The sequence below is a fragment of the Muscardinus avellanarius genome (assembly GCF_963383645.1).
Source record: "Muscardinus avellanarius genome assembly, chromosome: 3".
In the NCBI taxonomy this organism is placed as follows: Eukaryota; Metazoa; Chordata; class Mammalia; order Rodentia; family Gliridae; genus Muscardinus; species Muscardinus avellanarius.
Window position 1 is genome coordinate 136,068,628 of NC_137788.1, and position 20,193 is coordinate 136,088,820.

Genomic DNA, 20,193 nt, shown 5'->3' on the forward strand with positions numbered 1-20,193 from the left:
TGGGGTGTAGCTCAGAGGTAGAATGCCCCTGGATTCCATCCCCAGTACCACAAAAGAAAAAATAATATTTGGGCTTAAAAGCATTCTGAGCTCTCATGGCTTCCTGATGATGAACCCAGATCCCCTGCTGCCGTTCAGTGCTTATGTGCATCTGCATAGTCCATGATTCAAGTCCTGTTGTGCTAAACAGTTCCCATCCACCATATTGCACCCTGACTACACATTATCTATCTACTCTCTCAGCACTTGTACTAGTAAAATATACCCATTCTCTTTTTCACTGAGGATTCTAGTTCCTTTAATTTTCCCATTCAAACTTTTGACTGCTCTCAGGATCCTACAGTAGATGAGGAGAATTTGGTCTCATTCTTGTTCCTTGCCTTTTCTCTCAGAGGGAAGACTTGCTTTGTTAAAACATTGTGAGCTTATGACTTGGGCTCACGATACGTTTCTATTTGGCAGGTTAGTACTTAGCCTTCACAGGACCTGGCAATGTGTTGGGCACATAGAGCTGCTCCAAGCTATGGATTCATTGGTTATTTGATGACATTTGTTTCAATTATTTGCTCTGGTCAAATTGTAAAGTGTGATCCTTTAGTTAATTTTTATAATTTAAATGACTTGTATTATCTATAACATAGGAAATTAGAAATAAATTTCAAATATTTTCATATAAACTTGTCATTAAATCCAATGAACTTGAATATTTTAATTTTAGGGTTTTTAGAACATGTATCTATGAGATATGATAATATCCCTTCTCCTATTTTTTTAACAGATTACCCAAATCGAAAATGTCAATCATTTGTGTGATTTGAGAGTATTAAATCTTGCCAGAAACCTTTTAAGTCATGTTGATAATCTTAATGGGCTGGATTCACTAACTGAACTTAACCTGCGACACAATCAAATCACTTTTGTGGTGAGTATTTCAATGGAATGGATATGTGCTTTCTGGCTTTTAAGGAAATGATACAACTGTTAAAGCACTGTTTTATGCAAAGTCATACTCTAAGGTTATTCGGTTCTTTCTGAATTTAAATTATAAATATAATTCAGCTTTGTAGTATGTTGATTTGGGAGGTAAGGTTTTCCATTTTAAAGGATAAACATAGCTGGGCATGGTGGTGCACACTTGTAATCCTAGTACTTGGGAGGTTGAGATAGAAGGATCGCAGGTTTCAGGACAGCCTTAGCAAGTAGTTAGACTCTCATTAACCTAGCGAAACCCTATTTCAAAAATAAAAATAAAATAGGGCTGAGTGATAGCTTGGAGGTAGAATGCTCCTGGGTTCAGTGCCCACTACTACAAAATAAAAAATAAAATAGATAAATATGCAGAATAGAAGTACTATCACTACGTGAATTAGTTACCACTAAATGAGTATAGAACCCTTTCCTGTCCTGTCACGAACACAGAATGAGAAGGAAGGTTATTTGGTGAAAGAAAGGATGATGAAATTAGAAGCCATTGCACCAAGATGGGAAAGGCGCAGCGAGGAGGTGGGAGTTGTGGAGATGCACATTGTCATAGGTCTTACAGTTCTTAAAGAGGCTTCTTGACAGGGTGGAAGAAGCATTGCACAGGGCATCAGAGGCCTAGCTTTGGTCTGGGCTTCACTTCTAATTAGCTGTGTGACCTGGAGTAAATCATTTGAACTCTCTGGGCTTCAGTCTAGTTTTTTTCTAAAATGATGGCATTGACTGAAAATGGACATAGATGGTAGAGCAAAAGCATGTGAATACAAGGAAAAGAGCTCTCGGAAGCAAAATTAGAGATACTGGATCTGGTAAGAATTCAGAAAGCTTTGGTAGAATGGGGAACAGAAATCTAGCATATTCTTGCCTATACTTTGACTTTCATTTGGAAAGCACTTAATGCATATACAGGAAATTGCTTACTAAATTTTCTGTTGAATATTGTCTCTAATCATTACTGTTATAGCTTAGGCAGCAGCAACATCTTGTAGAAAAGGAAATTGTATGAATTTCTAAAAGCTAAGAGACAGTGGTATCATGCGTATGATATCTTTATTATAATGATAACTATAATGCACATTAATTATAGGGAATTATTAATATGCACATAAGGGTAATTAAGTTTCTTTTTCAAAGCATCATTTTCTAAAAGATCCAAAAGTTTTAAATCAGAGGATGCAACTATTTTTTCTTTTCTTTTCTCCAGGGTCAGTTATCATACTTGCTCTTTTTTATTTATATTTTTATGGTTTTGATTTTCTTTAATGGCTGGTAGTCCTTCAATAAAGGACTATGTTAAGTAGTGGCTGAGTGTTCTATGCAGCTGAATAGGTAACCAAAGACCTCTCTCTAAAATGAGGGCTAGGTTGTGAGCCTGACTCCCACACACTGGCCTTCTCTTTAGGGTGAGTGGAAGGGGAAAGGCAGGCTCACTCTGTAACTACCACAGTGAGAGAGACTGCAGTTTGGGCGTGGGGGACTTCAGCTTCTTTTGTGCCGCATGAAACTGCCAGTCCTTTCCCCTTTGATTCTCTGTAGCAGCTATTATCCATTTCCATAGCTAACACACTCACACGCTCCAACTGCCTTTCCAACAGTTTCCCAGGCTCTGGCTAAGGATTTCTTGATGGTTATATGCGTGGCAGGGATGGGAGTGGGTGGGCTTGTTGGTATTCCAGGAATAGTGGTTGAGTAGACAGCCATTTCTTTACACACCTACTTGATTGCTACAGTGCACCATAGTCCCTGCCCGCGCTTTGTCTGTTCTGACTCAGCATGGACTAGGAGGGCGTCCTGTCAGAAGGCATAGCACCGCCTGCAGCCCATGCTGCTCTTCTCCCCACTCAGCAGCATCTCCACCAATGTCCCAGCAGCTCTCTAGCTCCTGGAAATTCCTCAAACATATGGGCTGTCAATGGCAACGCTCTTGCTTTCATGATTTCCCTGAATGTACCTCATGTATTGCATTTTTATTGCTTTGGAAGGAGATGAAACAAATGCACTGTCTACTTCATCATCTTCAACAAAAATCTATTGTGCATGGGGCAGTACGAAGGATCAAACCCAGGGGTATTCTCCCTCTGACCCACATCCCCAATCCTACTTATTTATTTAGCCATGAAACAAGATCTCATAAGGTTGCTGAGAGCCTCACTATGTTGCTGAGGCTGTCCTCAAACCTGTGATCCTTCTGTTTTAGGTTCCCAAGTTACTGAGATTACAGACCATGGTGGGCTACCATGCTCAGCTTCTGTGATGTTTTGGGGGGTAGAAAAGTTACTGTTTATTTGCCAATCTTTTCCTTGGAAATTTTATAATTTTCAAATTAATGATCTTTTTAGTTTGCATGATATCTTTCCCTTAAAACAATTAAGAAACATGTCAGAGAATAGAAAATAATACTGCCATCATTTTTGTATCCATGAATCAACGTAACAAATAAAACCTTTTTAAATATAGTTGAAGCCTCTAACACTCCCCCAGTACATTTTCTTCCTTCTTTACAGAAATAAACACAATTCTGAATTTTGTATTGTTTATACCTACATGTCTATTTCAATTTCCAACATTTTATATATCCCTAAACAATATATAGTATTTGTTTATATGCTTTTATAAAGCTTACGAATGTTCTATGAATGATATCACATTGTACATACCTTCTGTAAGTTATTTTTAGTTGTGCTTTGAGGTTGATCCAGGTTGATTACAGTTCTGGTTCACCAGTTTTCATTGTTATACAGTATTCTATTTTATGATTATAATTCTTTTTATAAACAGTCACTTCCAAGTTTTGTTACAAAGTGGCACAAATAACATTTTTGTACCTTTTTTGTATACATATGTGTGATAGTGTGACAATTTCTCTAAGAACAGTGCTTTTAGAGGTTTTGATCATAATCAACAGTAACAAATAAAATTTACATAAAATCTAGTTATTAGATGCACATTTATGTGGTTATATTATAAATAATGGGAACAAACATTTCATAAAACTATGCTTATCTTTACCTCAATACATTCTAGTCTGTCCTACTCTTTTCTACCTTATCAAAAAAACATTGGCCTAACAACCCACTAAACTGATTTCTTGACCAATGAGAAATTGGTTGCAACTTACATTTGAAAAACATTTTTTCATATTTTTGAAGTTTAATTAAGTAATTAATTAATTTTTCTGTGGTACTAGGGATTGAACCCAGGGGCTTTCTACCTCTGAGCTACACCCCCAGTTCTATTTTTAATTCTTTATTTTGAAAGAGTCTCACTAAATTGCCGATAGCCTCACTAAATAGCTGAGGTTGGCGGTAAACCTGCGATCCTCCTGTCTCAGCCTCCCAAGTACTGAGATTACAAGCATGTACCATCATGCCTGGCTGAAGTTTAATTTACATAAAATTAGTTAAATAAGATTTTACTATTTAGTATTATAACTATAGGTATTTCTTAGATGGCCATCACCAGTTCATGGAACTTTGTTTTTATTTCTAATATTCAGCATATTTGGAAATTATGTTTCTACATCACTAAAAATATGATTTTCCTTTATTGTGTTAATGTGTTAAATTACCTCAATTGATATTCTTTTTTTAAATTTTTTTATTGGTACACTGTATTCATACAACATAATGAGATAAAAAACTTGTGTAGACATACATGCACACATCGCCCAATTAGCCCCTACCCAAACCTCACCCCATTCCCTCCCCATCCCTCCTTCCCATGCTTGGCTTAGTGGTTGACATCTAATATAGCAATTTATACAAAATTAACAATGATAATCTCACATAACAAATATATTTGTCTGATATCAAGCTTTTGATGACTTAGAGATAACATTTCAATATTTCTTTTTGCTTTTTTTCTTGCCAAAGGATATTATTTTTCTATTTTTAAGGTAAAACTATCATGTTTATTTATTTATTTTTCAGAATAAATCTATCCTAACATGAAATATGAACTCTAAATACCCAAAAGAATCTCGAAAAAGAACAAAGTTGGAAGATGTACATTTTCTGATTTCAAACCTTAAAAAGCTATAATAATTAAAACAGTGTAGTACTGCTATAAAGGCAGATATGTAAACCAGTGGAGTAAAATAAAAAGCCTAGAAATAAATTTTTCCATATATGGTCAAGTTATTTTTGAAAAAGTTTCCAAGAACATTTGGTGAAGGAAATAATAATCTTTTAACTAAATATTGTTGAAAAATAATAATTACATGAAAAAGAATAAAATTGGACCCTTACCTAATCCCATATACCAATATTAACTCAAAATAGATAAAAGACCTAAATATAAATCTTAAGACTATAACTTTTAAAAGAAAACCTGGGTCATAAAACCTCACAACATTGAAATTGGCAGTGATTTCTTGGATATGATTTCAATGGCACAGGCAACAGAAGGGTAAACAAACAAATTTCCTAAAAAATAAAAAAATATTGTATATCCAAAGACAATGTAAACAGAGTTAAAAGTTACTGATAGAATGGGATAAAATATTTCCAGATGCTATATCTGAAGGTATATTAATATTCCAAATACAAATCCTAAAATTTAACAACAATAAAAGCAAACAATACAATTTAGAAATAGGTAAAAAACTAAAATAAATAGTGAATCTCCAAAGATAACCAATCTTAGTTGTCTGTTGGATGGGAAATCTTGTTTCTCTGGTTCTGGTGTATATTACCTATTTCTTCTTTGTAGTTAATCTGAGTATTTTCTCTAGCGCTGGTTTTGAAGACATAAATTCCTTCAGTTTCTGTTTATCATGGAAGCTTCTTATTTCCCCATCTAATTTGATAGAAAGTTTTGCTGGGTAGGACATTTTTGGCTGGTAGTTGTTTTCTTTCAGAGTTTGGAATATGTTACTCCAAGCCCTTCTGGCTCTCATGACTTGGTTTGGAAAGTCTGGAGTGATTCTAATTGGTTTGCCTCTGAATGTCACTTGGCCCTCTGTTTTTGTTGCCTTTAAGATTCTCTGCTTGGCTTCCACATTGGTCATTTTGACAATTATGTGGCATGGGGATCCTCTTCTCCGATCCTGTCTAAAGGGAGTTCTATAAGTTTCCTGGACCTGTGTATCAACCTCTTGCTCTATGTTTGGAAAATTTTCTGCTATTACTTCCTTGAAGAGATTGTTGATCCCTTTGGTTTCACCTTCTTTTCCCTCCTCTATTCCAATTATTCTTAGGTTAGCGCTCTTAAAATGGGCCCATATTTCTTCAATGTCAGATTCCTGCTGTCGGATTTTTTTTTCTAAATTAGAAACTATGCGTTCATTTTTGGAGTGATCATCTTCTAGAAGCGAGATTCTATTCTCCATGTGGTCTAATCAGTTGTTTGTACTTTGAATTGAGGCCTTTACTTCATTAATTGCATCCTTTATCTCTTTTTGGCTCTCTGAATTCTTTTCGAAACACCTCTATTATTTCTACAGTTATATTCCTGATTTGATCTTCTAGAGATCTCTGAATTTCTATGTTATCAGGTTCTGATGTTGTGGGGTTGTGGGCATTCATTGCTCTATTGTTATTCCTCTTTCCCATGATTTTGGAAGTTTGTGCCTTCTCTGGGTTCTTCCCTGGGTCACTATGACTTCACCTATGGTGCTCTGGATCTCGAGTCTGTGGTATCTCAGTCACCACTACTCCTTTATTGGGTTGTATCGCAAAGTCTCAGACCCCGGGAGTCAATCGAGGCTGCTTTAGACTATGGGGGGTGCCAGGTTGGGCGTTCTCCTGCGGGGACTTGTGACTATGGTGTGATATCTCTGCCACCGCCACTCCTCCACTGGGTCAAGTCCCTGGGAGTACAGTACTGGGATTTCTACTGTAGGGGCTGCAATTTGACTCACTGTTGTTGAGTGCACTGATGGAGCTGTAGTGGACTCGGTAAATTCACTGCTGCTGCCGCCGGTGGAAATATGGCACCACTGTCACGCCCTCGGCCATGTTGCTGGCGTATTTCTTCTCTGGTTTTGGGCTCTACTCTTGAGTCCCTGCAGTGTGTGCTGAGCCCAGCCCCTGGGAGCTTTAGATGCTCCCTGCGCCGAAAAATCTGCCGAATTCCGCCCGGCTGATCCGCAGCCGTTCACCTTGTCTTGCTGTCCGCTGCTCCTCTCTGGAGCCTGGTTGGCTGTTGAGTGCATTGGTCTGTTGCCGTCTGGTGAGCTTGCTGCTGCTGTCGGCAGTATGGCACTGCTGCCGCGTCCTTGGTGTGAGGCCGGCATATCTCCTCTCTGGCTCTGAGCTTTGTTCTGAATTCACCTCCTCTCTGGGGCCTGGTGCTGCAAGGGAAGATGGCACCTGCGCTGCTCTGCACCGCGGTTCCGGCTGCAGCACTGTGGTCTGGTTTCTTTCTGGTGTCTCATTTTTCCAGCCCTCTTTTTCTCTGTGTCTTGTATTTACATTTTTTGTTTCTCTGCTGATGGTGTTTTCTGGCTATGAAAGGCGCTGATTTTGTGGTAATAGAGATTGGTTGTTAGCGGGACTCGTAAGCGCTGCTTTTCTCCGTCGCCATCTTCCCAGAAGTCCAATTGTTTATACTTTGAATTGAGGCCTTTACCTCAATGATTGCATCCTTTATTTCTTTTAGACTCTCTCTATTTTCTTTTCGAAGGTCCTGTATTATTTCTACAGTTATATTCCTCATTTGATCTTCTGGAAATCTCTGAACTTCTGTGTTATCAGGTTCTTATAATATGGGGTTGTGGGCATTCATTGCTCTATTGTTGTTCCTCTTTCCCATGATTTCAGAATTTTGTGCCTTCCTTGGGTCACTATGATTTCACTTAGGGTGCTCTGTATCTCAAGTCTGTGGTGATCTCAGCCGCCACTACTCCTTTACTGGGTTGTATCACAAAGTGTCAGACCCAGAGAGTTAATCGAGGCTGCGCGAGACCGTGGGGGTGCCGGGCTGGGTGTTTTCCCATGGGGAGCTGTGACTAGGGTGTGATATTTCTGCCACTGCTACTCCTTCACTGGATTGGATTGCAAAATCTCATCCCAAGGAGATTATCAAAGCTGTGCAAGTCCCTGGGAGTGCAGTACAGGGATTTCTCCTTTAGGGGCCACAATTTCTCTCATGGTTATTGTGCATGCTGATCAGGAGCTGTCAAGGGGTGAGGTGAACTCGCTGTTGCTGCTGGCAATATGGTGCCGCTGCAACGCTTTCAGCCATGAGGCTGGCACAACTGGCAATATGGCACTGCTGCTACACCCTTGGCCATGAGGCTGGCGTATTTCTTTTCTGGTTTTGAGCTCCGTTCTGAGTCCCGGAAGGTGTGATAAGCTTGGCCACTGGGAGTTTTAGACATTCTTTGCGCTGAAAGAACTGCTGAATTACACCCGAATGACCCGCAGTTGCTCACTTCAGCTCCTTGTTTACCTTTCCTCTCTGGATCCTGGTACTGTGAGGGAAGATGGTGCTGGCTTGGCTTCGCTGCCGCATTGCAGGCTTGATTTATTTTCTGGTCTCTGGTTCTTCTTTTAGTCTTTTTTTCTCTATCCCTTGTGTTTGCATTTTTTATTTCTCTGTTGTTAGTGTTTTCTGCCTATGAAAAGCACCGATTTTGTAGCAATACAGATCGAGTTTTAGCAGGACTTGTAAATGCTGCTTTTCTCGGTCGCCATCATCCTGGAAGTCCCTCAATTGATATTCTAATGTTTATTTTATTTTTGAAAAACAATTTTTATTAGCAGATACTTGGGAGCAGCATTGCTAGATGGCAGGATTATGCACTTCATTCACTTTACTGGATATTGCCAAGTTTTTCCCAAGGTAGTCAACCAGATTACATTTCTGTCATGATTGCCTGAGAGTCCCTATAACTTCACAGCTTTATTGACATGTGATATTGTTAGACCTTTTTTTTCTGCCATTCTTTTAACTATGAATTTGTATTGAGAGAGATAGAGAGAATGTGTGGGGTGTGTGTGTGTGTGTGTGTGTGTATTTTATTGGGGATTGAATCTCGGAGCATTCTATTTCTAAGATACAAACCCAGCCCTTTTTAATTTTTTTTTTTTTTTGGTGGTACTGGGGTTCCTGGAAGCCCTTCTACTTTCAGGCTACACTCCCAGACTCATTTTTGTATTTTTATTTGGAAACAGGGTCTCTTAAGCCAGCGCGACTGGCTTCAAACCTGTGCAATCCTCCTGTCTCCACCTCCCAAGTGTGGGGATTACAAGCGTGTGCCACCACGCCCGGTCCTTTTTAATTTTTTTTTAAACAGTACCTCTCTACATTGCTGAGGCTAGTCTTGAACATGCCATTCTCCTATCTCAGCCTCCCAAGTACAAGGATTATAGTCCTGTGCCATCATGTCTGGCTTGTATTAAGATTTTCATTTTAATTTTCCAGTGATCTTGAATGCTTTTCATAATTTTTCTTTTATGATTTGAGATTGCTTCTCCTAAGGATAGCCTTATCCTTCATTCATTTTATTTTTATCTTTTAATTTTTATATTCTCTTATTGGTGTGCTGTATTCTCACATCATAATGTGGCTCAGAGTGATAGTGACATGTATGCACACAGATTTTGGTGAGTCCCCACTTCCTTCCACACTCTCTCCCTTCCCCATTCATGGCACTGAGTGTTCATGGCTTTGGTATTCTCACGTATATTATACATAATGTGAATGGAAGTGTTTCCTTTCTTCATTCTCCTCCCTCACCCCTAGACCACCTCCCTCACTCCACTGGGGTTTCTCCTCCATTTCTAAAGCCCTTCCTGTATTCTGATTACTGCCTAGCTTCTGCATATGAGAGAAGATAAAATCTTTCACTTTCTGTGACTGACTATTATCACTTAACATAATATTCCTTAGCTCCATCCATTTTTCTGCAAATAACACTTTTTTGTTGTTCTTTATTGCTGTATTTGATTCCATCGTGTGTGTAAGAAAAACTGAGCAAGCCTGTTAGATGAAAAATCTCAAAGTAAGGAGCTGTGTTAAAAGTTCATGTTCACACTTTCTGTATCTTATCAAAATGTACAGAAGGAGTGTCAGTAGCTTGGAAGGAAATGCTGTAGGCAATAATGTAGCATGTTTTAGGATATCCTGTGTCCTTGGTGTTCTTAACAGCACAGAAGACAATATTGTATAAAAGTATAGACATTAGTTGAAAAGTGATTCCGATGTTTAATGCTGAATGTGAGGACTTCTTCAGACTTTATTGCGATATAATTTAGAAACAATAAATGGCACAATCTTAATATATTTCAGTGATTTTTATGAATATTTTCATGTAATTATCACTAAGATAAGATATAGAAAACATTTATCACCCCCAAAAGTTCCTTCATGTCCCTTTCCAGTCAATACTTGCCCTGCCATAGAGGTAACCTGACTTTTGTCTCTCTGGATTAATTTCGCCAGGTTTTGATTTTTATTGATGTGCATGGCACATCGATGGGGGTACATTCTGAGAAATGTGTCCTCAGGTGATTTTGTCATGTGAATATCATGGAGTTTACATAAGTCTAGATCTACCACATGAGTGGAAACTAAGTGTATAGATAATTGGTATTGACTGAACATTATTATGCAGCACATGACTATATAGAGAGTACATGCTCTTTTGTGTACTCAGTGTATTTTTATAATTATTTTGTTATGTTACCAGAAGTTTTTGCAAAAATACTGCTGAGTTATATTCTATAATTTGATTATTCATGTTTCTGTTCACAGACATCTTGGTTATTTTTAATTTTTCATTCTTACAAATAAAATTGCTATGGATATCATTGAAGTTGTTTATAGATTTAACTTTTATTGGTGCATTGTAGTTGTATTTCTTTTCTTTTCTTTTTTTTTTTTTTTTTGCGGATCTGCGGATGGAACCCAGGGACATTCAACCTCCAAGCTACACCCCCTGCCCTATTTTTTATTCTTTATTTTGAAACAGGTCTCACTAAGTTGCAGAGGGCCTAAGTAGCTGAGGCTGTTTGCGAACTGGATCCTCCAGTCTCAGCCTCCCAAGTGCTGGGATTACAAGCATGCGCCCGGCTAGTACTTCTTAATGGAGTACAAAATGGTAGAAGCATATATCCCACATCACCCAATTAGCCCTTACCCAATCCCCACCCAGAAGCCTTCATTTCTGTTAGGTAAAAACATAGTAGGAGTGTTGTTACTAATGTAGAGTAAGTAAATGCCTTCTAGAAACTGTCTGATGGTAAATTTATTAGAATCATATTAAATGCTGAATTTGTTAGAAACTATATTAGAAACAGTTGGCATTGTCAGTCTATAGTTGTGATTCACAATGTGTCTTCAGTTTGCATTTCCTTGGCAACTAATGATATTGAACTAGTGGTCTTTTTAATCATGTCACTTTTTTTTTTTTTTTTTTTTTTTTTGGCGGTGCTGGGGAATGAACCCGGAGCATTCTACCTTGGAACTATACCCCCCAGCCCTATTTTTTATTCTTTATTTTGAAACAGAGTCTCATTAATTTGTGGAGGGCCTCACTCAGTAGTTGAGGCTGACCTCAAACCTCTTGTCTTAGCCTCCCAAGCATGGGATTACAATCATGTGTTACCACACCCAGCTCATCCATCTCTTTTCATGATGTAGCAGTTCAAATCTATTGCCCATTTTTTAAAAACCATATTTTTAAAATCATTATAGATTTGTATCCTTTGATATGTATTTATGACATCTTCTTCATGGCCTCTCCTTTTACTTTTTTAACTTTTTTATATGTAGAAAGTTCAAATTTTAGTGAAGTGGTTTATCTGTTTGTTTTCTTTTATCATTAGTGTCTTCTGTGTGCTGAGAAGTGCTTACCTATTCCACTGTCAAGACTGTGTTCTCCTGTATTTTCTTTCAGAAGGTTTATAGTTTTGTCTTTCTATTTAGTTCTGTGACTCACTTTTATTTATGTATGCTGTCTGTGTACAGGCTGATTTTCTCATATAGAGGTATAGATTTTATTGACCACCTTTTATGAAGGTGAATTTCATTAACTTGAATTGATGTCTTTGTCATAATCAAGTGGACTTTTGTCTACCATTATGCCCAAACCACTCAACTCTAGATTTATAGCAAATGGAGTTTAATACATTTATTTTTCATAATTTTATATACATAAAAATGCTATTTAGTAAAACAAATATGGTTAAGTGTATCTAAAAGAACTCTTTCCATAATAATAAAATAAAAGCTTAAGTGATAAAACATTCTATAGGTTAATCATAAATTAATTTTATCCAAGTGCTACATAAGGGAGTTGTAAAATGATATCATAGAGTTGATAAGATATTAGCTATCTAATATTTGTGTTTCCTGAATCTGCAGATTCATATCTTCCACTGATTATGGGAACGTTCTATATGTATAGTTTCAAGTATTCACCTCCCATTTTATCATTACTAATTAAACACTTACCAGATATAGTATAGACCTTCTAGTTCTTTGTTTCTTAATCTCTATTTTCTAATTTCCATCATTTTAATTTGTCTCTTGCATCTCTGCATTTGTATTACTTCTCTAGTTCTACCTCAGTTTCACCGACTTTCTCTTCAGCTTCTTTAATCTGATTTTCAGCCTTACTATTGAGTTTGTAATAATGATCAAAGCTTTTTGTTTCCAAAGTTCTGCATGGGCTTTTAAAAAAAATACCTAAGTTTCTTTATTTCTAATGTCGTATGTTTTTCCCATGCTTTGATTTCTTTAATGTCTTCAATAATATTAAACATAGGCATTTCCTAATTTTTAAGTTATATTCTCTCTTCCCTCCCTTCTCCTCTTCATCCCTTTCCTCCTCTTCTCCTTCTTCTTCCTCTCTCTCTCTCTCTCTCTCTCTCTCTCTCTCTCTCTCTCTCTCTCTCTCAGCAGTTCTGCATTTGATGCCTGAACTTTCTACTGAATCTTGCTCTTGGTCAGTTTCTTTATAGGTTAGTAGTCAGAATGCTGCAAATCCTGAGTTTAGTTTGCATCACTGCAAACAATTTTGCCAGGAGCCTTAGGGGCACGAATGTCAGAGATCCATCGTTTTGTGAGAGATGTTCTTAAATCACGCTTGTGATGCAGATTTGAACTACAACTTCAAGTGAGGTAACATGATTATGAAACTGAGGCTTTTTAGCCTTTTTCTCATAGCTGTTAAATTTAGCTGTCCTGGACTATAAAGACTGAAAATCTTCCTATATCAGTACCAGTTTATTAGTCTGATTTTTAGTTCTCCTTTAATTCTTTCCTTTTGGGGGATTTCACCAGTATGTAGAAGAAAACAGAACAGAAAAGTAGGATGCAACTGGATTGACTGATATATAGTATGATTTACTACATATGTAGATATGTAGTAAACAAGTTAAAAAAAAGCAGAAAAACAAGTAAAATAAGCATGTCAATGCCTTTGGAACAGGATGAGATAATGGATATTTTTATAGGCATTTAAGTGTATTATTTTTATAGGCACTTAAGTGTATTATTAGAGTAGTTGATATAATTGCTTATGCTTATTATTCTTCATATAATATGTGTCTATCTTGCAAAGTCATGGTTGTAGCAAGTAGTTATTTGGAAGTAGTTTAATAAATCTTTATATAAAAATGAATACTTTTTCTCTTTTCAAACTTGTTCAGTTATTTTTGATAAACCAATTTATAGATCGCAAAATTAAAATAATTATCTTTATATTTTTGCTTTGACTTTTCTATAACAAAAACTAAAGTAACTGATTTTATTATAGACATTTTTGCCCTATTTGGTGCATGCCAAACCCCTTTGTCTTCACCTTGCTTCTCTCTTATTCCTCTGTAGGAAGCTGCTCTAAAAATAGCTCCAGCATTTAACATGGTCAAATTGCTGAATCATTTCATTCTTTTCCAAGGTTTAGGAGTATAAAAGGCGTTGCCTGAGCAGAGCAGATGAGCATGCTCCTCTGATGGCAAGTCATTATTCTTTAAAAAAATAAAAGATTATAATCCTCTCAACAATCTTGCAGTAAACAATTTTATTTAAGTCTATTTTGAAAGGATTATAGAGCCAGACATAGTGGTTTACACTTGTAATCCCAGTACTTGGGAGGCCGAGACAGAAGAATCACAGGTTCACAACCAACCTCAGCTACTTAGTGAGGTCCTCTGCAACTTAGTGAGACCTTGTTTCAAAATAAAGAATTAAAAAAAAAAATTGGGCTAGGAGTGTAGCTTAGAGGTAGAATGCCCCTGAGTTCAATCTCCAGCTCTGCAAAAAATAATAAAAGGATTATATTATGAAAAATATGAAAATGAGCTGGGCGTGGTGGCGCACACTTGTAATCCCAGTACTTAGGAGGCTGAGACAGGAAGGTCAGAGGTTCGCAGCCAGCCTCAGCTACTTAGTGAGGCCCTCTGCAACTTAGTGAAACCCTGTCTCAAGCTAAAGAATAAAATAGGGCTTGGGGTGTGGCTCAGAGGTAGAATGCCTCTGAGTTCAATCCCCAGTACTAATATACATACATATATATATATATATATATATATATATATACACACACACATATGTATATATATGAAAATGGGTTTAAATCTTCAAAAATATTGTAAATGTGATTTTCAGTATTGTTTTGTTAAATGCAATACATATAAAACAATGAGCAGATTAATAATAAGAGCTATAAATATTCTCATATAAATACTTCCTTATATAATAACATTTTATTTCATTTTCTTTTTCCCATCTTAGGTATTGTTAACTTCCTGACTGTCTTATAATGGCTTTTCTGTCTGTGAAATAGTTACCTCCAGAAAAGAAGTTCTGGGAGTGTTTAATGCTTGACAGTGAAATAAATGTGTTGACTTTTTCTAAAAGAGATGTACATTTAGCTTCCTTACATAATCCTTAATCCCTATTTCTTCTTTCCCCATCATCCAAAATAATATATCACATTTTGGGAATAAGCAGGTTGAAGAATGCTAGTTCTACTACCAGACTACCTTACTGATAAAGCCAGGATATTTATTTTGAGATTTCCTGGGATTCTAGTTTAGGATGGCCTTTCAGTGCAGGGCTTAATTAAAATCGATATGTTCATGATATAATGGTTTAGGGTTGATGAACACAGAAAGTAGATTTTATAGTAAATCTTGGATCAAGGTATCAAACTTCTGTTTTACCTGGGATTAATAACTGTCTCATTTCCCCCATTAATTGAGGATTCTGTTGAACTATCATTAATATCCAAACTCTTGAGTAGTGCAAAAAAATTCCTCTTTGTCTGGGCAGAGACATCAGGTGATCTGTTTCATTGCATCTAGGAGCGATTCCTCCTAGAGCCCCTGTCTTCCGTCTCTAACGGGCCTGGGTGCTCTTAGGCTTGCCTTGTAGAGGTCATTTTGGATTTCTCTTCGCCTCTCTTGCACGGTGAACCTTACTACCTGGATCTTACATAGTTTCCATCTTTGGTTTACACTCTCATAAAAGGAAACATCTTCTAGTAGTTTTTAACAAGTCTTTTTTTTCTGTCAATAATTCATGCATAGATAATTGACACAAAATATGATTTATTCTTTTTATCTATTATGAATCTAGAATTTCATTACAAAAATGTTTCAGAATTGCTAAAAATTAAAAAAAAGTTATTTACCTACAGAAATAAAGTTTAGAACAACAAAAATAATAATGGGTGATTAGTTTGCTTTTTATAGTTCTGGAAAGACTGTCTACATAAGTGAATATAGAAGTATATGTAATTTAATTCTGATTTGTAGTTTTCAATTTGTGGTGAATAGTTTATAAAACTATCAGGTAATGACAGTTAATGATTCTGAAGTCTGATAAAAATTTTGTTTCACAAGTGAAGATAAATACAAAGCATTATAATTTTATTAAACCAATTTTCTTTTAAAAAAAACTTTTCCCACAAATTATAGCCTAATATAATTTGACTTTTTATTTTAATGACAAAAAAATGTTGAGAGATTTCTATATTGTCTAAAGTGGTATGATATGTCAGAGATTAAAGAGACAAATATAATTTTTTAAAAAGTTTCTTGATTCAAAGGAGATCCAGACTATGCACCTAAATGTCTCCCAGTTGGGCACAGCAACAATGTTTATACCCAGAAATAGATTTCAGAAAGAATTTGGGAAAAGAGATTCCACAAGAGTACTGGGAGGGCTTTCAGTTTGGCTGTGATTTCACATTTCTAGAGATCAGATAAGAAGGAAGCTGCCATTTCCTGTGGAAAATAGGGCCCTGTTCTAAAATAAGCCCTACTGGTATTCCATTTTGGGGAATACCAGAAAGAGGTAGCTAGAAGTGATGATTCCAGAAGTTTGTCAACAGATAAAGCCTGGAGAAAATTTTGCTGCTGTCCTGTTTTTACAGACATAGTCCCTGGTCATGAAAAGATTTGAAATATCACTACATACCTCATATCTGTGAAACATACTTTTTCAGGGTGGGCCTGAGAATTATAATGTCAAATGAATGGTATACACAGGTAGTATTTTGATCATGGGCAGTTGCATTCATTTTGCGCTGTTTAGGGTCTAAGGAGTTGAGAGAAGGTTGGAGAATGGTACACAGGGAAGTAAGATGATGTCTTAAATCAGCTTCACCACTTCACCGTCAAGAAGTGACTCTGCCACAATTCTATTCTTTATTTTATTTGTATTACGTGTGTGTGTGTGTGTGTGTGTGTGTGTGTGTGTGTGTGTGTATTTTGCTAGGGATTGAGCCCAGGGACATTCTACCTCCAAGCTACATCCTCAGCCCATTTTTACATTTTGTGTTTTGAAACAGGGTCTTTCTAGGTTGCCGAGAGTCTCGCTACGTTGTCGAGGCTGTCCTCAAATGTTAACCCTCTGTCTCAGCCTTCCATGTACTGGGATTATAGGCGTGTGCGCCACCACACTTGGATGTGTTACCAGATTTTACAAATAAATCAATGCAGCATTGGGGAAAGCGCTACGTTCATAACTATCATGCACTTGCCCAGTTAACTAAGGTCTTAGAAATGGTGCTTTTAAATGGAAAGAAGACAGTAAGGAAGAAAAAAGATGATCACTTCTGGAAACAATGAAGCAAGGTTTTTGTTTGTTTTTGTGATATTGAGAATTGAAAACAGGGCCTTGCACATGTTTGGCAAGCATTCATTCCTAGCCTTTTTAGATTTTCCTTTTATTTTGAGATAAGGTCTTGCTAAGTTACCCAGGCTAGCCTTGAACTTTCAGTCCTCCTGCCTCAGCCTCACAAGTAGCTGGGATTACCTGCATGTACCCCATGCCTGTCTATAAAACAAGTTTTGATTAAGTTTAAATATTAGTCACATTAATATGTAAAGTGTATATGCTTATATTTGTTTTATTCAGACTCATGTAACTGGAAATTAGTATAAATGGTACTTACCTTAAAATGGAAAATGTTTTGCCTATTTATATATTGAGAGTGGCCGTGTACAGTGTTTGAGAGAACAGAGCACAGAGAGTCAGGATAAGTGGACTCTCGTCCTGTCTCATCTTCTAGGACAGAATGTGCCTCTGGGACGCCTTCCCACCCTGCCTTCCTTCTGCCCGTATCACCTCAGCTGCTCATGGCTTCACGTTAATGATGAGCTTGTAGATGAGGTGATTAAGCTTCCTCTTAAGATTCTCATATTCCAGTACATGCCATGCTTCTCAGCAGGTTTTGTCCTTTTGTTTAATGAAATTAGGTAGTTTTGCTTACAAGTATTTTTTAAATTATTTAAAATATTTTAATATTTGCTAAGGGAGACTATTTAAACAGCAGCGTTGTGGTTTTAATAAATGTTTGAGCATACTGTAAGAACCTTCCATATGTGCTTCGGTTGAGAGTTGCCCTTCAGTGATGCTCACTACGATCAGCTTTTAGTGTTATGGGGGAAATTGTCAGGGTATTGATTCATTTATAACTGAGCTGTATATTTCCAAGGTTTTGAGAATAATGTAATGAAATCTTTACTATTGTTCAAAGACTAATTTTATAAATTAAAAATGGAAGGCTTTTGAATGGCTTCCTTTCAAAAGTGTCTTTTAACAAATGTTAGATCATATTATGTTGTGCTACAGTACATGCTGAAGTAGCATTTTGGCGTCTTTCCCAAAAGCATGCTTAAAGAGGCTAGCTGCAGCATCTCCCTCTGTTCTCCTCAGTGCCTTTTACTTTTACCTTACGAGTGGTGCAGCTTGCTCTGCGGATGTACTGAAACACTCCCATTTATTCTGCAGTGGAGAAGAATGGAGCTCAACGTTCAGTAGAAATCAGTGAGGTAGCAAGGTTGCGAGAAACAGAAATGACTATATATTTCAAGAGCTGAGCAGGAAGGCGTTTATACCAGGGTTTTTTTTTTTCTTTCTTTCTTTCAACTGATGTTTTTTTGCTTTCTGTTTCCTTCTAGAGAGATGTGGATAATCTGCCCTGCCTCCAACGTCTGTTTCTCAGCTTCAACAATATATCTAGGTAAGTGGAAACTCCCAACTTGTCATTTATTAATAATTTGGTTGTGTGGGTTCTAGCCGTCTAAGTTGAGATTATAAATGCCTTGGAACATTTTACTGGCAAGGAAGATTTCAAATGTGAAAATGATAGGATAGTCTCATGACAAAGTTCTTTGTGTGAAAAAATGTAGCTCTTGTGTGTGTTATTGCCTCTTGCTAAAATGATGAAATCAGTATAGCATGTGATTTTTATTTAATTAGACTTTAGAGTTGCTCTTTATAAAAACATCTGTATGTGGACATTTTAACATATACTTTTGCTGTCCTTTGTTTGACATTCACTGTACCAGTTGAATTAGAGTTTTTTAAATAAATTATCTTCTACAAATAGTATAGCTACTAAGTGATTTTGTTAAAACAAGCTATATTTGTCACTGAGCTGCATGTTAATTAGGCCACAGCTGTCTTCTAACTTAGTACCTCTACTTAGAATTAATGCTGCTAAGAGATAGTATATTAGAATATATAAGTATATAAATTTTATCTTTCAGATAGTTAAAGCATATCATCTTTTATAGTATCTTATTTGCTGGGGAGGATTCCCGAATGGAAGCTCAGGCATACAGTTAGATTTTTCAATGCCAAAATATCCTTACTTCTTCCCTAATTCTTCTCCTACTCTTCTTCCAGCTACTTAGTTTGAACTAGGCTTTATGATTGCCTCTCAGTTCTTTAGCTTTACTTCAAGGCTGTCCTTTCAAACTGCTTTCATAGGATGATAAAAATTAAGTATAAAAGGGTTTAGAGTATATTTCTTCATGAACTCTAGTTCTGTGCTTCTACTTATTAAAACCAAGGTAGTTTTGTGTGTGTGTGTGTGTGTGTGTGTGTGTGTGTGTGTTTTCTGTTCACACCTTTTTCCTCCTCCTTCATACTTAGGTGTTAACACCATCTTCCTACACTGTATCTGTAAAATATGGGATTATTTTAAGGTGGTGAACTTTGTAAAGAGAGGCATTATTTAAAAGAGGATACTCTTAATCTTTCTTTTTTCTCTTCTGTGGAAAACACTGAAGTTTTTTGATAGGCTTTTTATATTCTCCTCAGCTTATATTGAACACAGTATTCTAGTTATTTTTCTGTTTTGTTAGAAGACAGAATTTCTTTTTATTGGCAATGGAAGAAACACTCAGGTGGGGTTTTTTTTGTTTTGTTTTGTTTTGTTTTGGTACTCAGTGTGGAACCCAGGGGCTTTTCTACCTCCGGGGTATCCTCCCAGACCTATTTTATACTTTATTTGGAAACAGGGTCTCACTAAGTTGCTGAGAGCCTCACTTTGTAGCTGAGGCTGGCTTTGAACCTATGCAATCCTCCTGTCTCAGCCTCCCAAATGCTGGGATTATAAGCGTGCACCACCATGCCTGGCAAAAGACTCAGTTTTCTTGAAGAATTTCTACCTAAAACCATTAACAACTCTTTTTTTAATTAATTGAAGTTTTTTTTAATTAAAAGACCAAGGGACAGCTGGATGTGGTGGTACATTGCTATAATCCCAGTATTTGGCAGGTTGAGTTAGGAAGATTGCAGGTTCAAGGCCAGTCAGCAACTTAGCTAGACCCTGTTTCAAAATAAGAATAATAAAAATAGCCGGGCATGGTGGCTCACACTTGTAATCCCTGCACTTGCGAGGCGGAGACAGGAGGATTGTGCAGGTTTGAAGCCAGCCGCGCTGGCTTAAGAGACCCTGTTTCCAAATAAAAAAGTATAAACATAGGTCTGGGAGTGTAGCCCAGAAGTAGAAGGGTTTCCAGG

General features: G+C 36.9%; 1 protein-coding gene across 6 annotated transcripts in view; it reads left to right on the forward strand.

The window, feature by feature from the left end:
* Positions 1–20,193, forward strand: part of LRRC49 (leucine rich repeat containing 49) — a gene marked incomplete at both ends in the record, with an annotated part of 138,208 nt that overhangs the window by 32,738 nt on the left and 85,277 nt on the right. For all 6 annotated transcript variants that reach the window (XM_080690797.1, XM_080690794.1, XM_080690796.1 and 3 more), the window contains 2 exons: positions 779–922; positions 18,342–18,403. In XM_080690797.1, coding sequence (XP_080546923.1) covers positions 779–922; positions 18,342–18,403 — 206 coding nt within the window. The remainder of the gene's footprint in view (positions 1–778; positions 923–18,341; positions 18,404–20,193) is intronic.